The following is a 20329-nucleotide window of genomic DNA, read 5'->3' as shown; positions in this document are numbered from 1 at the left end:
AACACCTCACACCACTAGTGAGACATACTCTATCCCTGAGCTACAGACTCAGCCAGTGTCTGCTAAGGCAAGAATTTCAGTTCTTCAAAAGAAAGGAGAAAATGGAGAAAAACACTACCACATTTTAAACTGCAAGTCGTATTACCACAGTACAATATGCTGCTATCATTTTAGCTCAAAACAATATTCTGCTCTCTGTTTTGTTCAGCAGTGCCCTGCTTGCAATGCAGATCTGGCTTCTAGAGACCTGGTATCTGGAGGATCTGGATTCTATTTCTTTCCTTATCCTTAAAAAAAGGTCACCTTTTCTCTTCCTCAACTTACCTACCTACAAAGCACAACTACAGAAACTAGCTGGTAAACCTTGTGACATCAACTAATATTTTTCTAAAAGTCCAAATATATAAACTTTTAAAAAAGGGGGAAAAAAAACAGTAAATTGGGAACAAATAAAGTAAAATCAGAAGAATACCTGGCACCATTAGGCATTCAACAGTGGGGCAACTACTCAGCCACAGTGACAACATAGGAAAGTGAGACCTGGAGCTCAGCATCAAGAGACTGAGACAGGACAGATGCAATGAAAACAGGCATCCTGCCTCTTTACTGGCAGGCTGATATGGCTCAGTGGGCAAGGTGCCTGCCACCAAGCCGGAAGATCTGAATTTTATTTTTGTGTTTGTGTTTGGGGGGAGGGAGGCCTGCTACTGAGTCATTAGAAGAACTTATGTTCAAACCAAGATTGCCAAATGGTAATTAGTAGTTTCTAATCTACAAAGCCCAGTCATTTCATATGATTGAACAGTTCATTTTTAGAGAATTAAAAAATAATTCTTAAGGAAGCTACTGTAAAATAAGAACTTAAAATAACTGATGTGATCTCCATCACACTTAGAAAGGGGTGAGAAAGAGAAGTCAGACAATGGGTTCATGCAGGTCACAGTGGCACCAAGGCAGGTCGTCCACAGCAGGCCATTTGGAGAACAGAATAGGTTACTTCTTGTTCTGACCTTCTGCATGCTAATTTATATAACATTTGAAGACCAGTTCCTCCATTTCTACAGTTTCCATGCTATTTAACACATACTTCTGTTTCTAAGCATTGTAGGCAGGTGCCAGGTCCAAATAAATCATGGATATTAATACTTTTTTAAAAGCTATGCTGTCTGGGTTGAGTTAGAAAGAAAAAGACATTAAAAAGTCTTTATTACTGCCATCCCCATCCCCAGGTAGTAACTCACTCTTGCCTCAGTTGGCCTCAAATCTACATCCTTCTACCTTAGTCCCCCAATGCTGGAATTACAACCAGCTTGCCACCCACTTCAAAGACCAGAAGCACCACACATGAAAAGGGGACAGGTGAAAGTTTTTACATGACTAAATTCTGGAAATTATATCAAATATATCCCATAGGATCAACAGAGATTTTGCTTTTTAGAAATGTCTATACATACTGATTCCAGGAATGTTTTCTATAGGAATCTGCCGAACTCCATCTTTGAAACATGAAAGTCCAGGGTAGACTTTTCGAATCTGAGCTTGTTTTCTTTCTATCAGCTTTTTAATGATCTGAAAAGCATGGGGTAAAGTGTGTTTAGTCAAAGAAGCTACACACACACACACACACACACACACACCAAAAAACAAAAACAAACAAACAAACAAAAAAACTCAGATAAACTAAGGAGACTATGCCCCTTAAGGTGTACACATTTCCAGAAGACAAAGGGTAGGAAGCACAAAATTAGCAGGTAAGAGACAGCAGTGTCCTGGGACCAGTGATATGGCTCAGTGGGCAAGGTGCCTGCCACCAAGCCGGAAGATCTGAGTTCAGTCCCTAGAATTCCATGTGGTAGAAGAGAATGAATCCCAGGAAGTTGTTCTACGGCTTTTACACAAGAGGGAGTGTGTGTGTGTTCTTTTATACCATACTCATATCGTAACATTCACATAACCTCTTGTCACTAAGGAATGGTCCATCAGAGAGAAGGAAGGAGAGGGCTAGCTAGAGAGGTGAGCAGGAGCCCTTCAGGCTCAGCTTCTTGTAGTCTCACATCACTCTCCACTGTGGGAAATATCAACTGAAGCGGCTCCTACATCTCGAAAGGTCCTGATCCACTGCACATAGTGTTGATCCACTAGGGACTCCTAGTACACTAGTGAAGTCTCAAAATGGATCCGAGGCCAGGGCACTGACTGCTTCCCCCTTCTTCACAGAAGCCTCCTATGGTGACCTTCCCTCCCCACATCCCTTATATTTGCACCAACCTGACTGATTGCTACTGGTACTTGAAGCTAGCATGGGATGGTCTGATTGGCCTGTCAATCGTTTAAGGGCTGTTACACTGGACAGTAAAGTTCGCTCTGCACCTTTGAGTCTGTCTCTGGATTCTGATTCCTGGGATTCTGTGTAGACTCCATGGCCACTCCTCCTTCCTCCCTAGTTCCTGATCCCCACACTCCACAATGTGGGGAACTACTCACGTGTGCACAGAGCAGCTTATATACCTCCCTGCCTATCACCTTTTCTCTTGCTCAAGCAGTGCCTTTCTTTCTCACACGATACAGGGTCCTAGCTCTTCTATGATCCCATCAGCTTCTCTGCTGGACACTGACCTGATGCTTGTTCATGCTACCCCACAATTCACATAGGTATTCAACGACGCTACCTCACCTATGGGGCAGTGGAGAGTTCTCTCTCCACCTTCAGCTGATTCTGATCAGATTACATTCAGGGACCGGAAAAGTTCTCACTGCTGTTATTATTCACAGGACTTTTCACAGGTGGAGTTTGACATTTTACAGTATTTCAGATTATGGATTTTCTCATTAAAGATGCTCAATCAGTAAGTCAATGGAAATATTGAAGAAGAAAATAAAACAGATTCTAAAATACTCGGGTCAGGAACATTTTGGATAAGTGACACTTAGCCTGTTTCTACAAGAAAACAATTATTTTATCATGGTATGATTATAGCTCTCTTTTAAAAATCTAGTCCAAAATGCTGAGACTAAGGCTATGAGAGCACAACCACAGATGGGACATCTTCATTAACACATTCATCCCCAAAGGCTCAGAGAGCATCGTGGAAGAGAAGGCAGAAAAAAATGTAAGAGCCAGCAAACAGGGAGGAATGTTGCAAAAGGATGGCCTAAGGATACTACTTGGCTGATGCAAATTCATAGCAGTTTTGGTTATCTGCACAACAGTTAAAAACTGTATCATGAAGGAGGTAAGAATTCCAGATGTCCCACCCTTAGACGAGAAGCTAATGGAACCGATAGTGTCTGAAGGAGGAAGACTTATCTCTGTGAGTGTGGCCACTGATAGGTTGTCAGTGCCTCCGTGGATGACCCCATGCTTATGTGTACCTGAGCAGCACTAACTGGACTTAGTGATTTTGAGGTTTATGTTTTAAGGTATGAAGTTGGGAGGCATATGGACAATATATTGGGGTGATGCTAGATGATGGAGGGAGGGAGTTCAGGATATTTATGACCAAGATACATTGTATATCTGTGTGAAAAAACAAAAAACCAAAAACCTAGGTTAATACTCCAAACACTCATCCATTCAATAGTATATGTGAGAAATGACTAGAGACAAAGAGGGGTGGGTAAAAGAGAAAGTGGGGAGCCAACAGGGAACAGAAAAGAAGAGAGACAGAAAAAGCCTTGTTTTTTTTAAAAAGTAAAACTTTTTTAGATATCTGAAATAATCTCCACTAGGTAGTAAGACAGATCATTCTCAGCAGGGATCTGCAAACTCCAGGGGACTCTAATACTATTAGGGAATGAATCCTTCTGGCTAGGGGAGGGTTACAGAATGAGCGGCCACCGCACACGGCCAATGTCAACTGGTCAGCAGCCACCAATGCACCAAAGAGATGCCAAGTCTAGACCTGCTTGTTAGACCCTAAAGAACAGTGGGGGAGGCAGCTCTTTCAAAACAGCAGGCCAGCGGCACCTGCTGCATTAGGAATCCTCCCACAGCCCTGTTTGGAACTCCTTTATTGAGCAGACATCTTTGACCATGCAACAAAGGAATCTTGATTTTTTTTAACTTAAAATAAAATGCCTTTTGCTCTTCTACAGCAGCCATACCTGACCCACTTTAAATAAAATACTCAGTAACTAATGTCATTAGGCACTATGTAAGCGTGGGTCACATCTAGTAAGCAAAAGAATTGGGATTAAAGATATCAGTGGAAAGCAGATGGGTTTAAGATTTGTTTCTTCAGTAACTTGTCAGGGAAGAACACGGAAGTACTGCATGAAACATGTCACCCACATCCCAGCTCCCAGGACACGGTCCTGGCTATTCCAGAGGTCATTGATTTCATAAACAGTCCTTGTGGACTCTCTCTTTTAGGCTGTTGTGACTTTTAAAAGGTATTAAATCACTGTAACCTCATATCTGGAGCCTTCTCTGATATTACCACTTCTCATTTGTAAACATAAAGAATGCCATTCCAATACAGAGAACAAACCAGTTATTACCTGGAAGGATGACTTCAGGGCTTGCAATGTAAAGAACAGTAATAGACACTAGAAAAAATGCCTCTGTATGATAAATGATTAAATCCAAGTGGAAGAGTCAGGCTAACACTTCAGAAGTTCAAAGGTAGCCTGGAACAGAACCTGAAAAAATGCCATTTGCCTGAGTGATGCGGAATAGGGTGATGTGAACTAGAGGGTTAAAACTTCAGCAGTGGCCTTTGACTATCCTTTGTGGGATAAAAGCAAAGAGATAATATTGCAAAGGGCCCAGAATGCAAAAGACCCTAATGAAGTCAGCATGTCATCGGACTGTATACGTGCTATATTTCACAGAGTTTGGCATACGTGCATTCACACACACGCACACACGCACACACACACACACATGGGGGTAGGGGAACCCATAAAATGCAGCCCACCCCAATGCTGACCTAAGCAGGACAGGAGTCATCAGCTTACCTCCTTCTGCTTTTTAATGATGACAGAGAACTCTGTGTACGGGATCTGAGGGTTCAGTTCACATCCCATCAAAGTGGCTCCTTCATAATCTTTGATGTAGCCGACATATTTGGTTTTAGGTATTTTGATTTCTTTGGAGAAACCCTGGAAGGAAAATCGGTTCACTCATCAGGTTGCTGTTTAACACTGTCCCGCTGGCTGCTAAGCACTCCCTCGGGGCCAAGCCTAGTGCCAAGGGTTAGGGGAAGGCTCTTCCCAGCGTCATGGCTCTGAACAGCAGCCACACAGAGAGACCCAGGACAAGCAAAACCATCAAAAACCAAACAGTGCCCATCGGGAAGCAAATTTTCATTTAAAAGTGTCCAGGGGTGGCAGTGTGCACAGCACTAATCCCAGCAGGAGGAATATAAATCCAAGAGTAGAGTGACCACCGAGCTCCTAGGATTGGAATCCTGTGCAGACTTTGTCAGAAATGAACGTTTTCTGGAAACTAAATCAATTTCCCTTCCATTTTTAATTTTTAAGAGAGCTTCAGATTTAGTGAGAGATCCTGTCTCATCCGAAAGCAATAAGGCAGACAGATATCTTGCTTTGGCCACTGAGAGTTCACAGATAAGTGCATGCACCTGGACACACACATGTACACATACATGCTTGCACACAGACTGAGGGAGCAAGGCTTCACGGGGAACCAACCTGCTTCTTGAAGTAGCCGATGGCATACTCATCTGCGTATGTGAGGAAGTTCAGGATGTCATGCTTTATATGGTATTCTTTGAGATGGTTCATCAGGTGTGTTCCATAGCCCTGGTGGAAGCAAAGATACTCAAGAAAAGAAGTTTCTAAAAACATGACACAAAATGATAGCATACAGGAGTTCGTCACATTAAATATTTTACCAGCCAGGGTCTTTCTTGGAGGAACTATCCTGGCAACAAACCTTTCTTGCATGTCTTAATTTTGAAACAGAATCACAAACTAAAACATTCAAAATCTGTGGTTCAAGACAAAATCATCACTTGGAAATACTAGTTCCTGGTTCTTTGAAAATAACACAGTGAGTCTCCAAACTTAATCCTAACGACCTTCTTGCTGATGCCAGATGCTTTTAGAGTGAATGCTGATGTAAGCTTAACCTTGAAAGTATTTGAGAAGCTAAGATGCAAGGAGGGAGGTAGATGAATGGTGCTGATCCTCATTAGCATATCTGAGGGATGTAAACAAGCCATGCAGAACTTCACTAGCTGCTGTGTGTACTGATCTAGGCATTTACCTGTTCCAGGCACCAACAACCCTTCTAGCAACTGCATCACAGACACAGGACTTCCAGCTTGGTTTATCAGACCAAGAAAAACCTGAGAAACCCAGAATCTGAGTCAGCAAAAAACAGTGGTAACAAAAGCTGTGAACAACGTTGAATAATTGAATGGTTTAATATATGAAAACAGGCACAGTGTTCTGGTATGCATCTGTGATGCTAGTATTCAAAATGCTGAGGTGGGAGGATCTATATTTAGTATATAGCTTTGGGCTATATACCAAAACCCTGTCTCAAAAAAAAATTTTTTTTTTTCAAAAATAAGACTTGGGAAAAGAGGTTGTACAAATGTGTAAAATTTTCAAAGAATTAATATAATCATAATTAAAAATTAATTTAAAAAGTGAAAACTTGATAGCCAGGTGGTGGCAGCACATGCCTTTAATCCCAGCACTCGGGAGGCAGAGGCTGGTGGGTCTCTGTACTTTCATAGCCAGGTCTGCATAGAAAAACCTTGACTGGAAAACAAACAAAGAATAACAATAAAACCTGAGTGGTCTAAATGGGAAAAAGTATGCAAATATTAGCTTTTGTTCAGTGACACACAAAGCTCAGAAAAGACTGATGAATTCGGTGCTTCAGAACCTCATAAAGAAAACAAAAACAAAACAAAACAAAAAAACCACAGGAGTCAGAGCATCCAGAGTCAAATGTCCTTACACAAAAGATTTCGTCTACATCACAGACACAAACCTCCCAGAATCACAGCACAGAGTACAGGATCTGATCCTCACTCCTATTTACTTCCACTTCTGAATCCTCAAACCAAGCAATAACCAAGCCACGGTCTCTCTCTGTATGGCATGAGCCAGGGACTCCTTAGCAATCTAATTAATTTGCCTTACTACTATCAGGCATGGTACTCTAGCCAATACAAGTCAGCAGCAGCAGCTCCCTTTTGTGGAAATTGTTCTACCAGTGATGTCACCCTAGGATATTTTTGCTACATGCACCACAATAGCAAGACACTGAGTCTGGATATAATGTGAATAGAAAAACAAGTGAATTATATCTGTCCTGGAAGAATTCATAGAGACATAGGGAAGGAAAAAAAAGGTAGAATTATAGTATAGACCTGCACTATTCAGCATAGCAGCTTACTAATGCCAATTAGACTGAGCTAGAAGCATAAAATGTCCATCAGCAAAAAATATGAAAACACATTTTATACTTTGTATTGACATGGCAATATTTGGACATATTGGGTTAAGTACAAAGTAAAAAACATTTGCAAAATGACTACTAGAAATTTTTATTTTATTTATTCATTTATTTATTAGTTTGGTCTTTTGAGCCAGGCTAACCTGGAACTCACAGTGATCCACCTGCCTGTGCCTCACTCTGCTGGGATCAAAGTCATGTGCCACCATGCCTGACTTAGAAAAAGAATTACATATGAAACTCGTATTTCTATTGTGTAGCATGGATTCAGAAGAATGCATTTGTGATGGGTAAAAGAAGAAGAGTTAGAAATAATTCAGTTAGGCATTTAAGAAGAGTTTGTCAAGTGGCTGGGGCTAGAGAGATGGCTCAGCAGTTAAGAGCACTGGCTGCTCTTCCAGAGAACCTATGTACGATTCCCATTACACACATAGAAGCAAAAAACTCAAAATTGCTTCAAGAAGACTGAGAATGAAGAAAGGACGGACACACACACCCTGAGATCTGCATAATCCAATAGAGAAACCACAGCAACCTCCTCCCCACACCCAAGCTCAGCATGCCCGAGAAGCTCAGCATGTTTATTACCTAGAGCTGAACAGGGAGGAGGCTGAATTGTTGCAGACAACTGACGAGGGAGACAGGTTTGGCTAATCTCAGTAGGAGCAATCTCTGTAGGGGAGCGGTCTTCAGGCCATAAGTATTAAGTCAGCGGTCCCCAACCTTCCCGATGCTGCAACAGTTCCCATGTTGTGGTGACCCCCAACCACAAATTTTTTTCATTACTACTTCATAACTGTAATTTTGCTACTGTTATGAATCATAATGTAAATATCTCTGTTTTCTGGTAGTCTTATGTGACTCCTGTGAAAAGGTGGCTTGACATGCGCCCCCCCCCCCCACAAAGGGATCATGACCCAGAAGTTTAGAACCACGGTATAAAGGGAAGAAAACTATGGGGACATTTTCTTCACACACTATCAAAATCAGCACGAGGACCAGAGGAAGATTCTACCATCTTTATGAGGCTTCCTCTGGCGGGGAGGAGAGGCTTTGACATTGTCCCCTGAGTGGAGGCTAGGGTCCCTGACATGGCAGGCTGTGGCAAGAACACATATTCTCTCAGGACTTCACACGCTCAAGGCTTCCTCCTTTCCTCATATGTATATAAGCAATAAAGACTGAGAGACACTCCTAGACCAACTGAACTACCTGGAAAGAACTCTCTCCAACTGGTTGAGCTTCCTACAGGCTCTGCAGTGGGCTCCAGATTTCCAGCTTGTAGGGGCTTGCACCCATACTGGGCAGGCCTGGGTGATATAAGCTGTCTATGAATCATTTCTGCTCCTGTAAGTAACCCTTCACCCACATTCCTGCACTACCCTGAAAAACATTTTTCCCCCTTGTTATTCCTGAGTCTGTAATGTTTGGCCAGCTTCTTTCAAGTTTTTAGAAGCCTGCATGGTCCATGCTATGGCAGGGAGGGGAAATGCCCTTCTGGAAGTCATGAGACAGAGCTTCCCACCACTGTTAAGGTACCTTCAGTTTCCCTCTGGTATCCCTAGAAGTACCCATGTCGACCTTAATTTAATAAACTCTTCCAAACTGAGTGCGTGGTACAGCCATCTTTAAAAAACAAATTACCCCAAATTTCAAGACACTGGTGTGTTTTTCAAGGCAAAGTTTTTCTCTTTGTATTGCCAAACACAGCTTTCTTTAAGTGAGGTCCTAAATTCTGGACTTTGGGAGATATCTGGACATTTGTCACGCTGGGAGACAGGTGACAACAGTAACAGCATCTAAAAGGCATATCGTCAGAATTCTTGAAAAAGCATTAAAGGACAGATTCTATCTAACTTGAGCCTTTCCCTTCCACAGACAAAATATGAGGGGCCTGAATCTGCAATTTGATGCTGAGTGTTAGAGTAAAAAACTGAAATTCACTTGTTTCAGGAGGCAGAAGTAAGTAGATCTCTGTGAGTTCTAGGCCAGACTGGTCTACAAAAAGTTTCCATGGCAACTAGAGATACATAATGAGACCCTGTATAAAAACAAAACAGGCAAACCAGAACAGAAAACATGAAGAACTAGATTGCATGCTTATAACCCCATAATGCCTAATACTCTGCAAATTAATACAAGAATACTGAGTTCAAGGCCAGCCTGACTTACATAAAGAGTTTCAAGAGAGTATGAGCAACATAGTGAAACCCTGCTTCAATAAAAAGAGAGAGAGAAAAAATAGAGGTAGTAAAGTCAGGAGGTAAAGGCCATTCTTAGCTTTATAACAAATGTGAAATCAACATCAGTTCTGTGAGACTCTGCCTTGAAACAGGGAAAAGGAGTTGGGGCTTGAACTGTAGAAGAAAACAAAAGTATCTGAAACTAACCACACTCTAAACAAAATTATTTCTTCCAGTGACTTATTTTGGGTTTCTGTAAATAGCAGTGGTTCTTTGAACCTGAAAGAACCAATAAAGTCTTTAGCACTGCACTGCCCAATAGAGAAGCCACCAGCCTCTTGTGCCCACTGAATCACTGAATGTGGCCAGTGCAAACTGGGACAGGCTATGAGTGTAAACTACACACCAATTTCAAAGACTTAGCATAGAGAATGTAGATGCTGTTGATAATTTCATAATACTCAATTTTAGTTGAATGAAATATACTTGAAAAACTGACCTATCCTTTCTTTCACTTGCTTTTTGAAATAGATCTTCTAGAAAGTTTATACTAAGTACGTACATGGCTTATATATGCAGCTTCCATGTGATTTTTTTGAACAACTTGTCTCAGACCTTCCAACCTTCTTTGCTGCCACCACTGACTCCTATGCTCTTTACAGCTCCTTACCACAAAATTTCTTCATACTCTCTGTATCAGTTCTCAACCTGTGGCTCCTGACTCCGTTGGGGTCAACTATCAGATATTCTGCATATCAAATATTTACATTATGATTCAAATTGTACTACAGTTGTGAAGTAGAAACAAAAAGAATTTTATGGTTGGGGTCACCACAACATGAGGAAGGGTGTTAAAGGACTGCAACATCAGGAAGATTGAGAACCACATTGTGGAGTCTGTTGAATGCTAAAACCCTACCCTCCTAGACCCGAAGCAACGTCCTCAGAGAAATACAGTAGAATACAGCTGGGCAGTGGTGGCACACACCTTTAATCCCAGCACTCTGGAGGCAGAGACAGGCACATCTCTGTGAGTCTGAGGCCAGCCTGGTCTACAGAGTCAGTTCCAAGACAGCCAAGGCTACACAGAGAAACTCTGTCTCAAAAAAAAAAAAAAGTTAGAATATGACTGAGTGTAGAGAAGAGCTCTTTCTGTCAGTACATGCAGATTATTCCAGGCAAACCAGAGGTGACCCTAATACAGCATAGCCTTAGCTCCCAGCATCAGAGAACCTATCACAAAGACAACATGGCCGAGGCAGAAGACTACCTCAGCAAGACCAAAACCCATGTGAGGGACTGGGGCTGCAGTTCTACGGCAAAGTGCTCATCTAGCATGCACATACCTCTGAGTTCAAGGGCATATTCTGAAACAAATCCACATAAATACTTTGATCATACAGTTATTAAAATTTGTCATGACTTCTTTTCTGTCTGTCTGTTTTTATTTTTAGATAGGGTCTTCCAGGCTATCCTGGATTTAATAGGTAGATCAGAGTGGCCTCAAATTCCCAGAGATCTGCCCACCTCTCCTTCCTAAATACTGAGATTAAATATGTGGGCCAACATATTCAACTTCTTCTGAAACTTCTTTAATACTTGTCTGTCTTAATACACAAGGTCAGGAGAGTCTTGCTGTGTGTGAGATAACTAAGTTGTGTGTGTGTGTGTGCATGTGTGTATGTGTGTGTCTGTCTGACTGACTGTGCTGTTACATATAAGTTAACAATGTACATAGATTTACTTTCAAAACTCTATGTGCCATCTCCTACCTTCAGGATACATGTTGGCATGTGTGGGGCTCCTTCACTCTGCCTGAAGGCTGAACAGAACCTCTGTATAATCCTATTGAGAATACACAGGACAAGGTACTGCCCTCACATATACACACTCAACAGCAGTGACAGAACTTGAGAAAGGCCTGAACTTCACCTGGAGCCTTCTCTGGCCCAGCCGAGAGGGATTTCCCATGTTCCACAGCTTCAGCAAAAAGCCTCTGCCTCTGTTTTTCTGCTAAGGCCCTGGGTTTCTCTTACCTTGACTTGTTCATTTGAGGTTACTGCACAGAAAACAATCTCTGTGAATCCCTGGGATGGAAACATCCGGAAACAGATACCACCAATGACACGGCCATCTTTAATTAAAGCAAGGGTTTTGTGTTTCCTAAAAGAATAAGGTTAAGTTAGAGTATTGTCTTTCTTGGTTATGTAAAATGCTTTTGGAGATGCTCCTCGTTGACTAAGAAGGCTTAGCAGGGGCTGGGGTAAGTTCTTTCCTCTCTATGCCAGCTCATCAGGCAGCCATTTCCCTGGACTCTTTAGGATAAGCCTACTTCATCAGATTTCCCACCAAAACAAAGAAAGTATTCCCTAAGCAGAGCCTGAGTCTGAAAGTGCGTGGTTGGAGGGCCTCTGAAACTGGCATGCCCAATACCTCGGAACTAGCTATGGAGCTGGAAGGAAAGCTCAAAGCTCAAAGCTCAAAGCTGTAGGTAAGGATGGCATGCATTTCTGAAGAGTTCACACTGACAGACATAGAAACATTACAGCAAAGAACACAACATGCACATATAGGAACTGTCAAGCCCTGCTGTGTGGAAATCCCACCCAACTGTCTCACTCTGACTTGCCACATGAACAGATCATATTTTACACAGGCTGTCTGGCTAACTAAGTTAAATACAGCTGAATGGAAATGTTTAAGTCCTTGTCTTTTGTAGATTTCACTTTTGTTTTTGTAGTACTGTGAATTGAACCTAGGGCTTTGTTCATGCTACATGAGCCCTCTACCACTGAGCTACATCCTCATCCTTGGATTTTTCCCCCCTTAAAGCAATAAATTTTCTAGGTTAACTTATAAATCACAATAATTTCCCCAGTGTTTACAGAGCACATTGCATAAATGGTCTGGGCTATGCTCCATACTTTGCCTGAAGATCCAACAAAGCTTTGATGCAACCGTACTTGGGCTAGACTGGTACCTAGTTAAGACAACAAAACCAAGAATGGATTGACTGTGAAGTAAGACACCCTAGTATTTCTATGCTTTCATGGCTAAAAAATGTGATGCAGAAGATCCTCACCAGCTTTTTTTTTTTTATTTCATTCATTTATTTGTGTGTGTAACTGAGTGTGTGTGTGTGTGTGTGTGTGTGTGTGTGTGTGTGTGTGTCACTATCTAAACAGTTCCCGCTCATATTAAAGAAGAAATAAGGAAGAATGAGCTGAACCTACGGGTCAAAGACAAGCCGTGTGATGTATTCTTTGGGCATGCGAGGCAGCTGGTGGGAAAACACATTCTGTAGGCCCACCAGCCACATCAGGATCTTCTTATTCGGTTTCTGCTTCAGAGAATTGCCCACCACGTGGAATTCAATGACGCCCCTGCGTTCTTCCAGCCTTGCTGCCTCATCTCTGGCTGAATGTGCTGACAGAAAATTGGTCTGGGATCCGCAAGGAAAGAAACAAAAGATTACAAAAGGTTTTTCTTTGACGGCAGTGTACTGGGTAACAAGACAGCTTTCCCTGTTGTAATAAGACCCTGGTGTGAACTTGAGGGTCATAAACGTGTGCACATGAGACACCTGTGCATCCACACCCCGAAAGTTATGAAGACAAAATAGGAACATGGGTTAAGTGGGCGAGGTAGATGACTCAGTGCAAAAAGGGTTTACTGTACAATCAGGCAGACTGGTGTTTAGATTCCAGTAGCCATGTAACAAGCCAGGTGCATCGTTTGGACACTTGTAACCCCAGCTCCAAAGAAGGCAGAGACAGAAGGCTCACTGGGGTTTACGGGCTTCCAACCACCAAGAAAACAAGCAGATGCCCCAGGTTGAGACTCCGTTTCAAAAGACTTGAAGGAAGTCATAGAGGAAGACACTGGACATCCTCGTCTGGCCTGTATGTGTACACAGGCATGAGAAACCACACACAAAATAAGTGAATGAATTAAGTAAATAGAGCATTATGAGGAGATAACATGTGCATTATATTTTGTATGGATTAGGCATCAGAAAACTTTTCCTTACTGAGACAGGATCTTGCTATGTAGTATAAGGTGGCTTTGAACTAACAGCCGCCTGCATCAGCTTCCCTAGTGAGTGGAGGTATAAACCGTCACTTCTGCTTGGGAAACTTTTTTGTTAGAGAACCAATAGAGGAGATGGCACAGTGAGTAAAGCACTTGCTTCACAAGCCAGGGGTTCAGATCCCAAGCACCTAGGAGGTCAAGTGTTCCAGCATTAAAGCAAGCTGACTACTAAAACTAGTCAAAAACAAGTTATTTGTTTGTTTGGTTGGTTGGTTTTTGTAAGAGAATCTGCCACAGGCACTGATGTGCCACCACGCTCATGTGAACACAGATTAACGCAAAAATTATTTTTAAGACAATATTTTCGGGGGCTAAAAGGATGGCTCAGCGGTCTCCACATTTGGGTGGCTCACAAGTGCCTGTAACTCCAGGCCAGAGGACCTGACACCCTCTTCTGGCCTCCCTGGGCACCTGCTCTCCCACACACACTGGTAAGGAATGGCTGGTACACTGCCCCAACAAAACGCTAAGGAAAATAGCGGGGCTAGAGAGAGTGCTCAGCAGTTAACAGTGCCTGCTGCTCTACAGAGGACCCACGCTTGCTTCCAAGTACCCATATTGGGAGGCTCACAACTGTCTGCAACTCTAGCCCCAGGGCTGCGGGGGGGGGGGGGGGCAATGCCCTTTTCTGGCTTCTGTGGGCAGCCACACATACATGGCATATACTCAGACACATAGGCATAAATTAAAATATAAAGACTCTGAATTTTATGGGGGGTTAAGGGGCGTGAGATGACTCAGCAGGTAGGGGTGCTTGCTGCAAAAGGGTGCTTGCTGACAACCTAAGTTCAATATCCCAGACCAAGACCAATCTGATGGACAGAGAGATGATTCCTTCAGATTGACCTCTAACCTTTCTTCATATTCACGCCATGGCATGAGTATTCCCACGGGTGCACGAACACTATACACACAAACACATTAGATAGATAGATAGATAGATAGATAGATAGATAGATAGATAGATAGATAGATAGATATGAATTTTTAAAAAGGGACCAGTGGTGGATAATCAGGCAAAAGTATTAACTGCACAAGCCTGACGACCTCAGTTTGATGCCCAGAATCCACAACTGAAGGAGAGAACTGACTCCTGAAAGTTGTCCTCTGACCTCCATGCCTGAGGAGTGACTCACTAATAGAACACAATACTAACATAGTAGCAATGATGATGAAAAAGTAAAGACATTAAAATAACAGGTCCCAAATTCTTGAAATGCACCATAGAGCAGCCGTCATAATTATATTCTTAGCACTGCTTTTTGGAAGACAGTTTTCTTTCTAGAAGTGTCTATTGGTCCGGACTTAACTCAGAGCAGGCTGCATGGCCTACTGCCAGGTCCTCATGCTGGCCAAGGAAATCTTCAACAAACACCTCTGCTGGGAAAAAAAGTCCTAACTGCAGTACTAGCTTTGAGGGCCCTGGCTAGTTGCCCTATGACTGGGTATCACTGTGGTAAACTTCAAGCTACCAAGATATTTAACAACCACTTTACAAAAATATCTGAAAATGTAGCAGTTTCCTAAGGTATAATGATACACCACTAACTGCAGCAACAGATTGTGAAATGGGTGACTGTCTCCATACTTTTCAACTGAGCACACCAAGCTCTGCTCATGTGTAAAGTTACAAAATCCCTAAAGCACATACACAAAAGAAGCTCAGCTTTAGATCTCTACATACTGGACAGTCCAAAAGAAAAAAAAAAATAGCAAACAGTTCTGTTGCAACACTCAATTCTCTTAATTATCCTTGGCATTAATTTAAAAAACAAAAACAAAAACATAGAAACAGCCACACCAAAAGACAGAAGTTGTTTATAAACTACTATTCAGGCCATGTCTTCATTTCCTGGAAATTTCTTAAGCTCCCCTGTTCCTGGATTCTTTCCAGGATAAGATGCAAGCAGTAGCTTTCAACAAAAATGTTTTAACTGGATTGATCTGAACTATTACACAGATCCAGAAACATTATGAAAACCTAGACAAAAGGCTCCTCAACAAAAGTGCATTGTAAAAGAAGAGGAAAGGCCTAAAACACTTCTGAGTTAAAGGAGACTAAAGAAACTGGGATATGGTAAGGTGCTTGCCCAGCATATAGGAAGCCCTGGATCTGATCCCTAGCATTGTAGTCCAAGGTCATTCATCCTGGCTGTATAGTGAGTCCAAGATAAACCTAGATTACATGAGACCCGTCAAAAAAAAAGAAAAAGAAAAAGAAAGATAGACAAGGTAGGAAGGAAAGAAGGAAGGAAGGAAGGAAGGAAGGAAGGAAGGAAGGAAGGAAAGGAAAGAAGAGAGAGAGAAAAGAGAGATAGAGAGAGAGAGGAAAGACACTAAGGGAGATGAAAAAATAAAAACTGAATGTCATGCTTGGTTCATAATTGAGTCTCCATCAACAGCAATACATGTTAAAAACTGGTAAGATGGCCATTGGACATAGGTTGCCTATTAGGCCAGCAAACTTTTCCGTGAACAGTCAAGTGATTTTATTTTGCAAGACACGAATTCCAAGCCTCAACTATTCAATTTTTCTGCTGTGTGCAATGGTGCACAGATAACAGGGTCCATGAGAACTGTCACAAGTCTAGCCTGCTGAGACACACCTTTGCTCCTAGCTAGTTAGAAGGCTGATGCGGAAGAGCTACATGAGCCCACAAGCTGAACAGCAGCTCTGACTGGAAGACTACAGTCTGCCGACCCTAAACCAGAGGACCTCATAGCAAAGCTAAATTTCCTAAGTGCTTACTCACGTGATTAGGCAAGAAAATTGCTTTTGTATGAGACACAGGCAAACACACTAGGTGTTAGATATTATTACATCCATTTGAAACTGAAATGATTCTAAAAGGCTCACAGGAAAGAAAAAAGAAGGTAAACAAAGGGAAATAGGGTGTGATCACTGATGACTCTCCAGGCATAGTCCATGGATTTTTATCAAACTTTTTTTTTTCTTTTTGCACTGTTGCTGAAAGCTTAAAAGTCTTCAATATGGAAAATTTTCCAACTACTTGAAACTATAGTTTGTGGCCCTGTAATTGATATTCATCAAGGGTAAGTACATCTTGGTTAGCCATTCCTGCCCTGCCTAGAGGGACCTCCAGTGTGTTCTCAGCACCCCACACTCATCTCTGACAGCTAGTGTGGCAGGGAGACCGGAAGGCCCTCCCTGCTGCCTGCCTGCTTCCCCCTGCTGACCTCTGGTCCAAGCATCACTGCAGGGTCTGTGATGGTAGACATGACCTCATTGATCAATTCCACAGGAATATCCCCCGTCACTCGGGATCTCTTGGCCTCCTCTGGAGCATGAGAGTTGTTCATTTTCCTCTTTTCTCCTGTGATGTTCAAAATAAAAGGCAAAAAAAAAAAAAAAAAAAAGGATGGTTTGAAATGGAAAATACATACTGATGAATCTAACTCACTTTGGAGACAGGACATGGGGTGAGAAAAGGTCTTGCCATGTATCCCTGTTTGGTCTCTCATTATATGTAGCTCAGGTTATCTTCAAACTTTGACAATACTTCTGTTTCTACCTCCTGAAAGCTGGGAGAAGAGATGTATGCTATTACACTGTTCTCCCACCTAATTTTCTAATAGCACTGATGGCTGTCCCCAGCCTTCTAAGAGAAGAAAAGTATTGGAGGAGAAAGGAGATCACCACCATTGCCAAGTCTAGGTCCATTTTAAAGATTGCCTATTTTTTTATTTATTTGTTTGTTTATTTGTTTGTTTGTTACAATTTATCCACTTTGTATCCTGACAGTACTCTCTCCATCATCTCCTCCCAGTCCCACACTCCTTCCTCTTCTCCCCCTATGCCCTTCCCCTAGTCCACTGATACGAGAGGTCTTCCTCCCCTACTATTTGACCCTAGTCAGAACTGTCTGGATCCTCTTCCTCTGTGCCCTGGCAAGTCTGTTCCCCGTCCCAGGGAGAGGTGATCAAAGAGCAGGTACTGAGTCCATATCAGAAACAGCCCCTGCTGCCCTTACTACGGAACCCACATGGAGACTGAGCTGCCTATGGGCTACATCTGAGCAGGGGGTCTAGGTCTTCTCCTTGCATGGTTCTTGGTTGGAGCATTAGTCTCTGCAGACCCCTGGACCCAGGTTTTTTAGCTCTGTTGGTCTCCTTGTGGAGCTCCTGTCTCCTCCAGATCTTTCTCTTTCTGTCATTCTTCCATAAGGTTCCCTGCACTCTGCCCAAAGTTTGGCTGTGAGTCTCAGCATTTTCTTCAATACCCTGATGGGTAGAGTCTTTCAGGAGCCCTCCGTCGTAGGCTCCTGTCCTGTTCCTTGTCTTCTACTTCAGATGTCTATCCTGTTTGGCCTCTTGGATGAGGATTAAGCCTCTTCCCTAGGATCCTCCTTGTTGTTTAGCTTCTTTAGGATTGTAGATTTTAGTATATTTATCCTATATTATATGTCTAATATCCACTTATAAGTAAGTATATACCATGTGTGTCTTTTTGCCTCTGGGTTAGCTCAATCAGGATGATCTTTTCTAGTTCCATTCATTTGCCTGCAAATTTCATGATTTCCCTGTTTTTAATTGCTGAGTAGTATTCCATTATATAAATGTACCACAATTTCTGAATCTATTCCTTGACTGAAGGATATCTATGCTGTTTCCAGATTTTGCCTATTATGAATAAAGCTGCTATGAACATAGTTGAGCTCAAGGTTGCCTGTTTTCTAAGATGATTTTCAACTGGACATGTGTGTTATTAAAGCATGTTTCCTTTTTAATTTATTTTTATTTCTTGTGCATTGGTGATTTGTCTCCATTTATGTCTTTGTGAAGAGTGTCAGATCATCTGGAACTGGAGTTACAGTTGTGAGCTGCCATGTCAGTGCTGGGAAATAAACCTGGGTTCTCTGGAAGAGCAAGATAGTGTGTGTGTGTGTGTGTGTGTGTGTGTGTTGGGGAGCTTGGGGGGCAGATGAAGGGATCAGAGATCCCATGGAACTGAAGAACAGAGGCAATTGTGAGCTGTCTGACATGGATACTAGGAACCAAACATGGGTCCTCTGCAAGAGCAGTCAGTGCTCTTAAAAGCATTTTCTAGGCCTAAGCAGACTTAGAGTGTGATTTCTGTTATTCTTGGAGGGCTGGAGCTAAAGGTCATCCTTTGCACAGTGAGTTCAAGGCTGTAGTTCATCCCTGTGATCACAGATGTCAAGGATTGGTAAGGACTGTTTAATATTCTGAAATGAGGAGGGTTTTTCTTGTTGTTGCTTTTGTTTTGGGGAGGAGGGGTTATAACTGTGCAGTGTCTTCATTGAAAGAATCTGGGTTTTCCAATGCTGGGGTAGAGCAGTCCCTGAGCATCCAGCGGCCTGATCCTACCGGACATGTTTTTAGGATGTATAGATTCTCTTTGGTGTATTTGTCTGCTTGGTCTAAGAATTAAGGTTTGTTTTCCAAACCTTCGATGCTGGTTGATCTGATTATTTCCCTTTATAATCCTGATTATCTCCATCTACACAGCACAGGCACTCATATGCATGTGTGTACACTGTTTTTAGTTATCTTCATCTGTATTTGAAAAATACTAGTAAAATGTTTTATTTTTAATAAACAAAACAGTGCTGGGGAAATAGCTATGGAAAAAGTACCTGCCTTGCAAATGTGTGAATCAAAATTCGGATCCTCAGAACCCACAAAAGCCAGGCATGCATGATGACACACTTGTAAGTTCCTCCGTTGGAAGGAGTCTGATATCTCTCCAGGAATCGGGGTAGCTAGACCTTTCTTTATCTGTGATGTTTAGATTTAACTGAAAATCCTGGCCTCAACAAGTAAGACGGAGAATGATCAAGGAATTCTTTTTGTTTTGGCATGTTTGTTTGTTTGTTTGTTTGTTTGTTTTTAGAGACAGGATTTTTCTGTGTAGCTTTGGCTGTCCTGGAACTTGTTCTGTAGACCAGGCTGGCCTAGAAGTCAGAGATTCATCTGCCTCTTCCTCCCCAGTGCTGGGACTAAAGGTGTGTGCTAGCACCACCCAGAAAGGAAGATTCTTAACATCAGTCTTGGAGCTCTGCACACAAGTGCACCACACACACTCATATGTACACCATACACATACACACAAAGGAAAAGAATAGAAAGTTACATAAGTGATGTTTAAATGGTGAATTTTCTTTTTTCGTTACAAAATGACCCACTTTAACACTCACATGTTGTAATTTGTGGGGCCAGGTTTGGACTCTTTTAACCTAAAAAAATAATACTTCACACGTTGAGTAAGGCAATGGCTGGGAAAAGCATTCAAAGATTCTCCCATGTTCCTTCTGAGAATGAGGAACATAGTAGCTTTTTCTTTTTCTTTCTTTTTAAGACAAGGTTTCATGAAACCCTGTCTGGCCTTTGACTCACTATGTAACCAAAGTTAATCCTTTAAAATCTTAATCCTCCTGTCTCAGCCTCCCAAATGGTCAGATTATAGCTTGTACTTCCACACCCAGTTTGTGATAACTTCCTCTTTTCTGGTCTCATGTTTGACTTTTCTGGTTCTTTTTCTTTTACTATTATAACCTACATTTATTTTTGTAACTAGGGGGCAGGAAGTGTGTGTGTGTGTGTGTGTGTGTGTGTGTGTGTGTGTGTGTGTGTG

At 42.1% G+C, this 20329-nt stretch overlaps 1 protein-coding gene across 2 annotated transcripts in view; it reads right to left on the bottom strand.

The window, feature by feature from the left end:
• Kat2b (lysine acetyltransferase 2B) overlaps nt 1-20329 on the bottom strand; it is a 113253-nt gene that overhangs the window by 5993 nt on the left and 86931 nt on the right. For both annotated transcript variants that reach the window (XM_055614152.1, XM_055614157.1), the window contains exons 9-14: nt 16912-17048; nt 12855-13063; nt 11658-11784; nt 5656-5766; nt 4960-5103; nt 1455-1569 (exon numbers count right to left, since the gene is read on the bottom strand). In XM_055614152.1, the coding sequence (XP_055470127.1) occupies nt 1455-1569; nt 4960-5103; nt 5656-5766; nt 11658-11784; nt 12855-13063; nt 16912-17048 (843 nt within the window). The remainder of the gene's footprint in view (nt 1-1454; nt 1570-4959; nt 5104-5655; nt 5767-11657; nt 11785-12854; nt 13064-16911; nt 17049-20329) is intronic.

The sequence above is a fragment of the Psammomys obesus genome, unplaced genomic scaffold (assembly GCF_907164565.1).
Source record: "Psammomys obesus unplaced genomic scaffold, mPsaObe1.curated_primary_1811, whole genome shotgun sequence".
Lineage (NCBI taxonomy): Eukaryota > Metazoa > Chordata > Mammalia > Rodentia > Muridae > Psammomys > Psammomys obesus.
The sequence above is the reverse complement of the archived record's forward strand: the minus strand, read 5'-3'. Positions and strand labels throughout refer to the sequence as shown.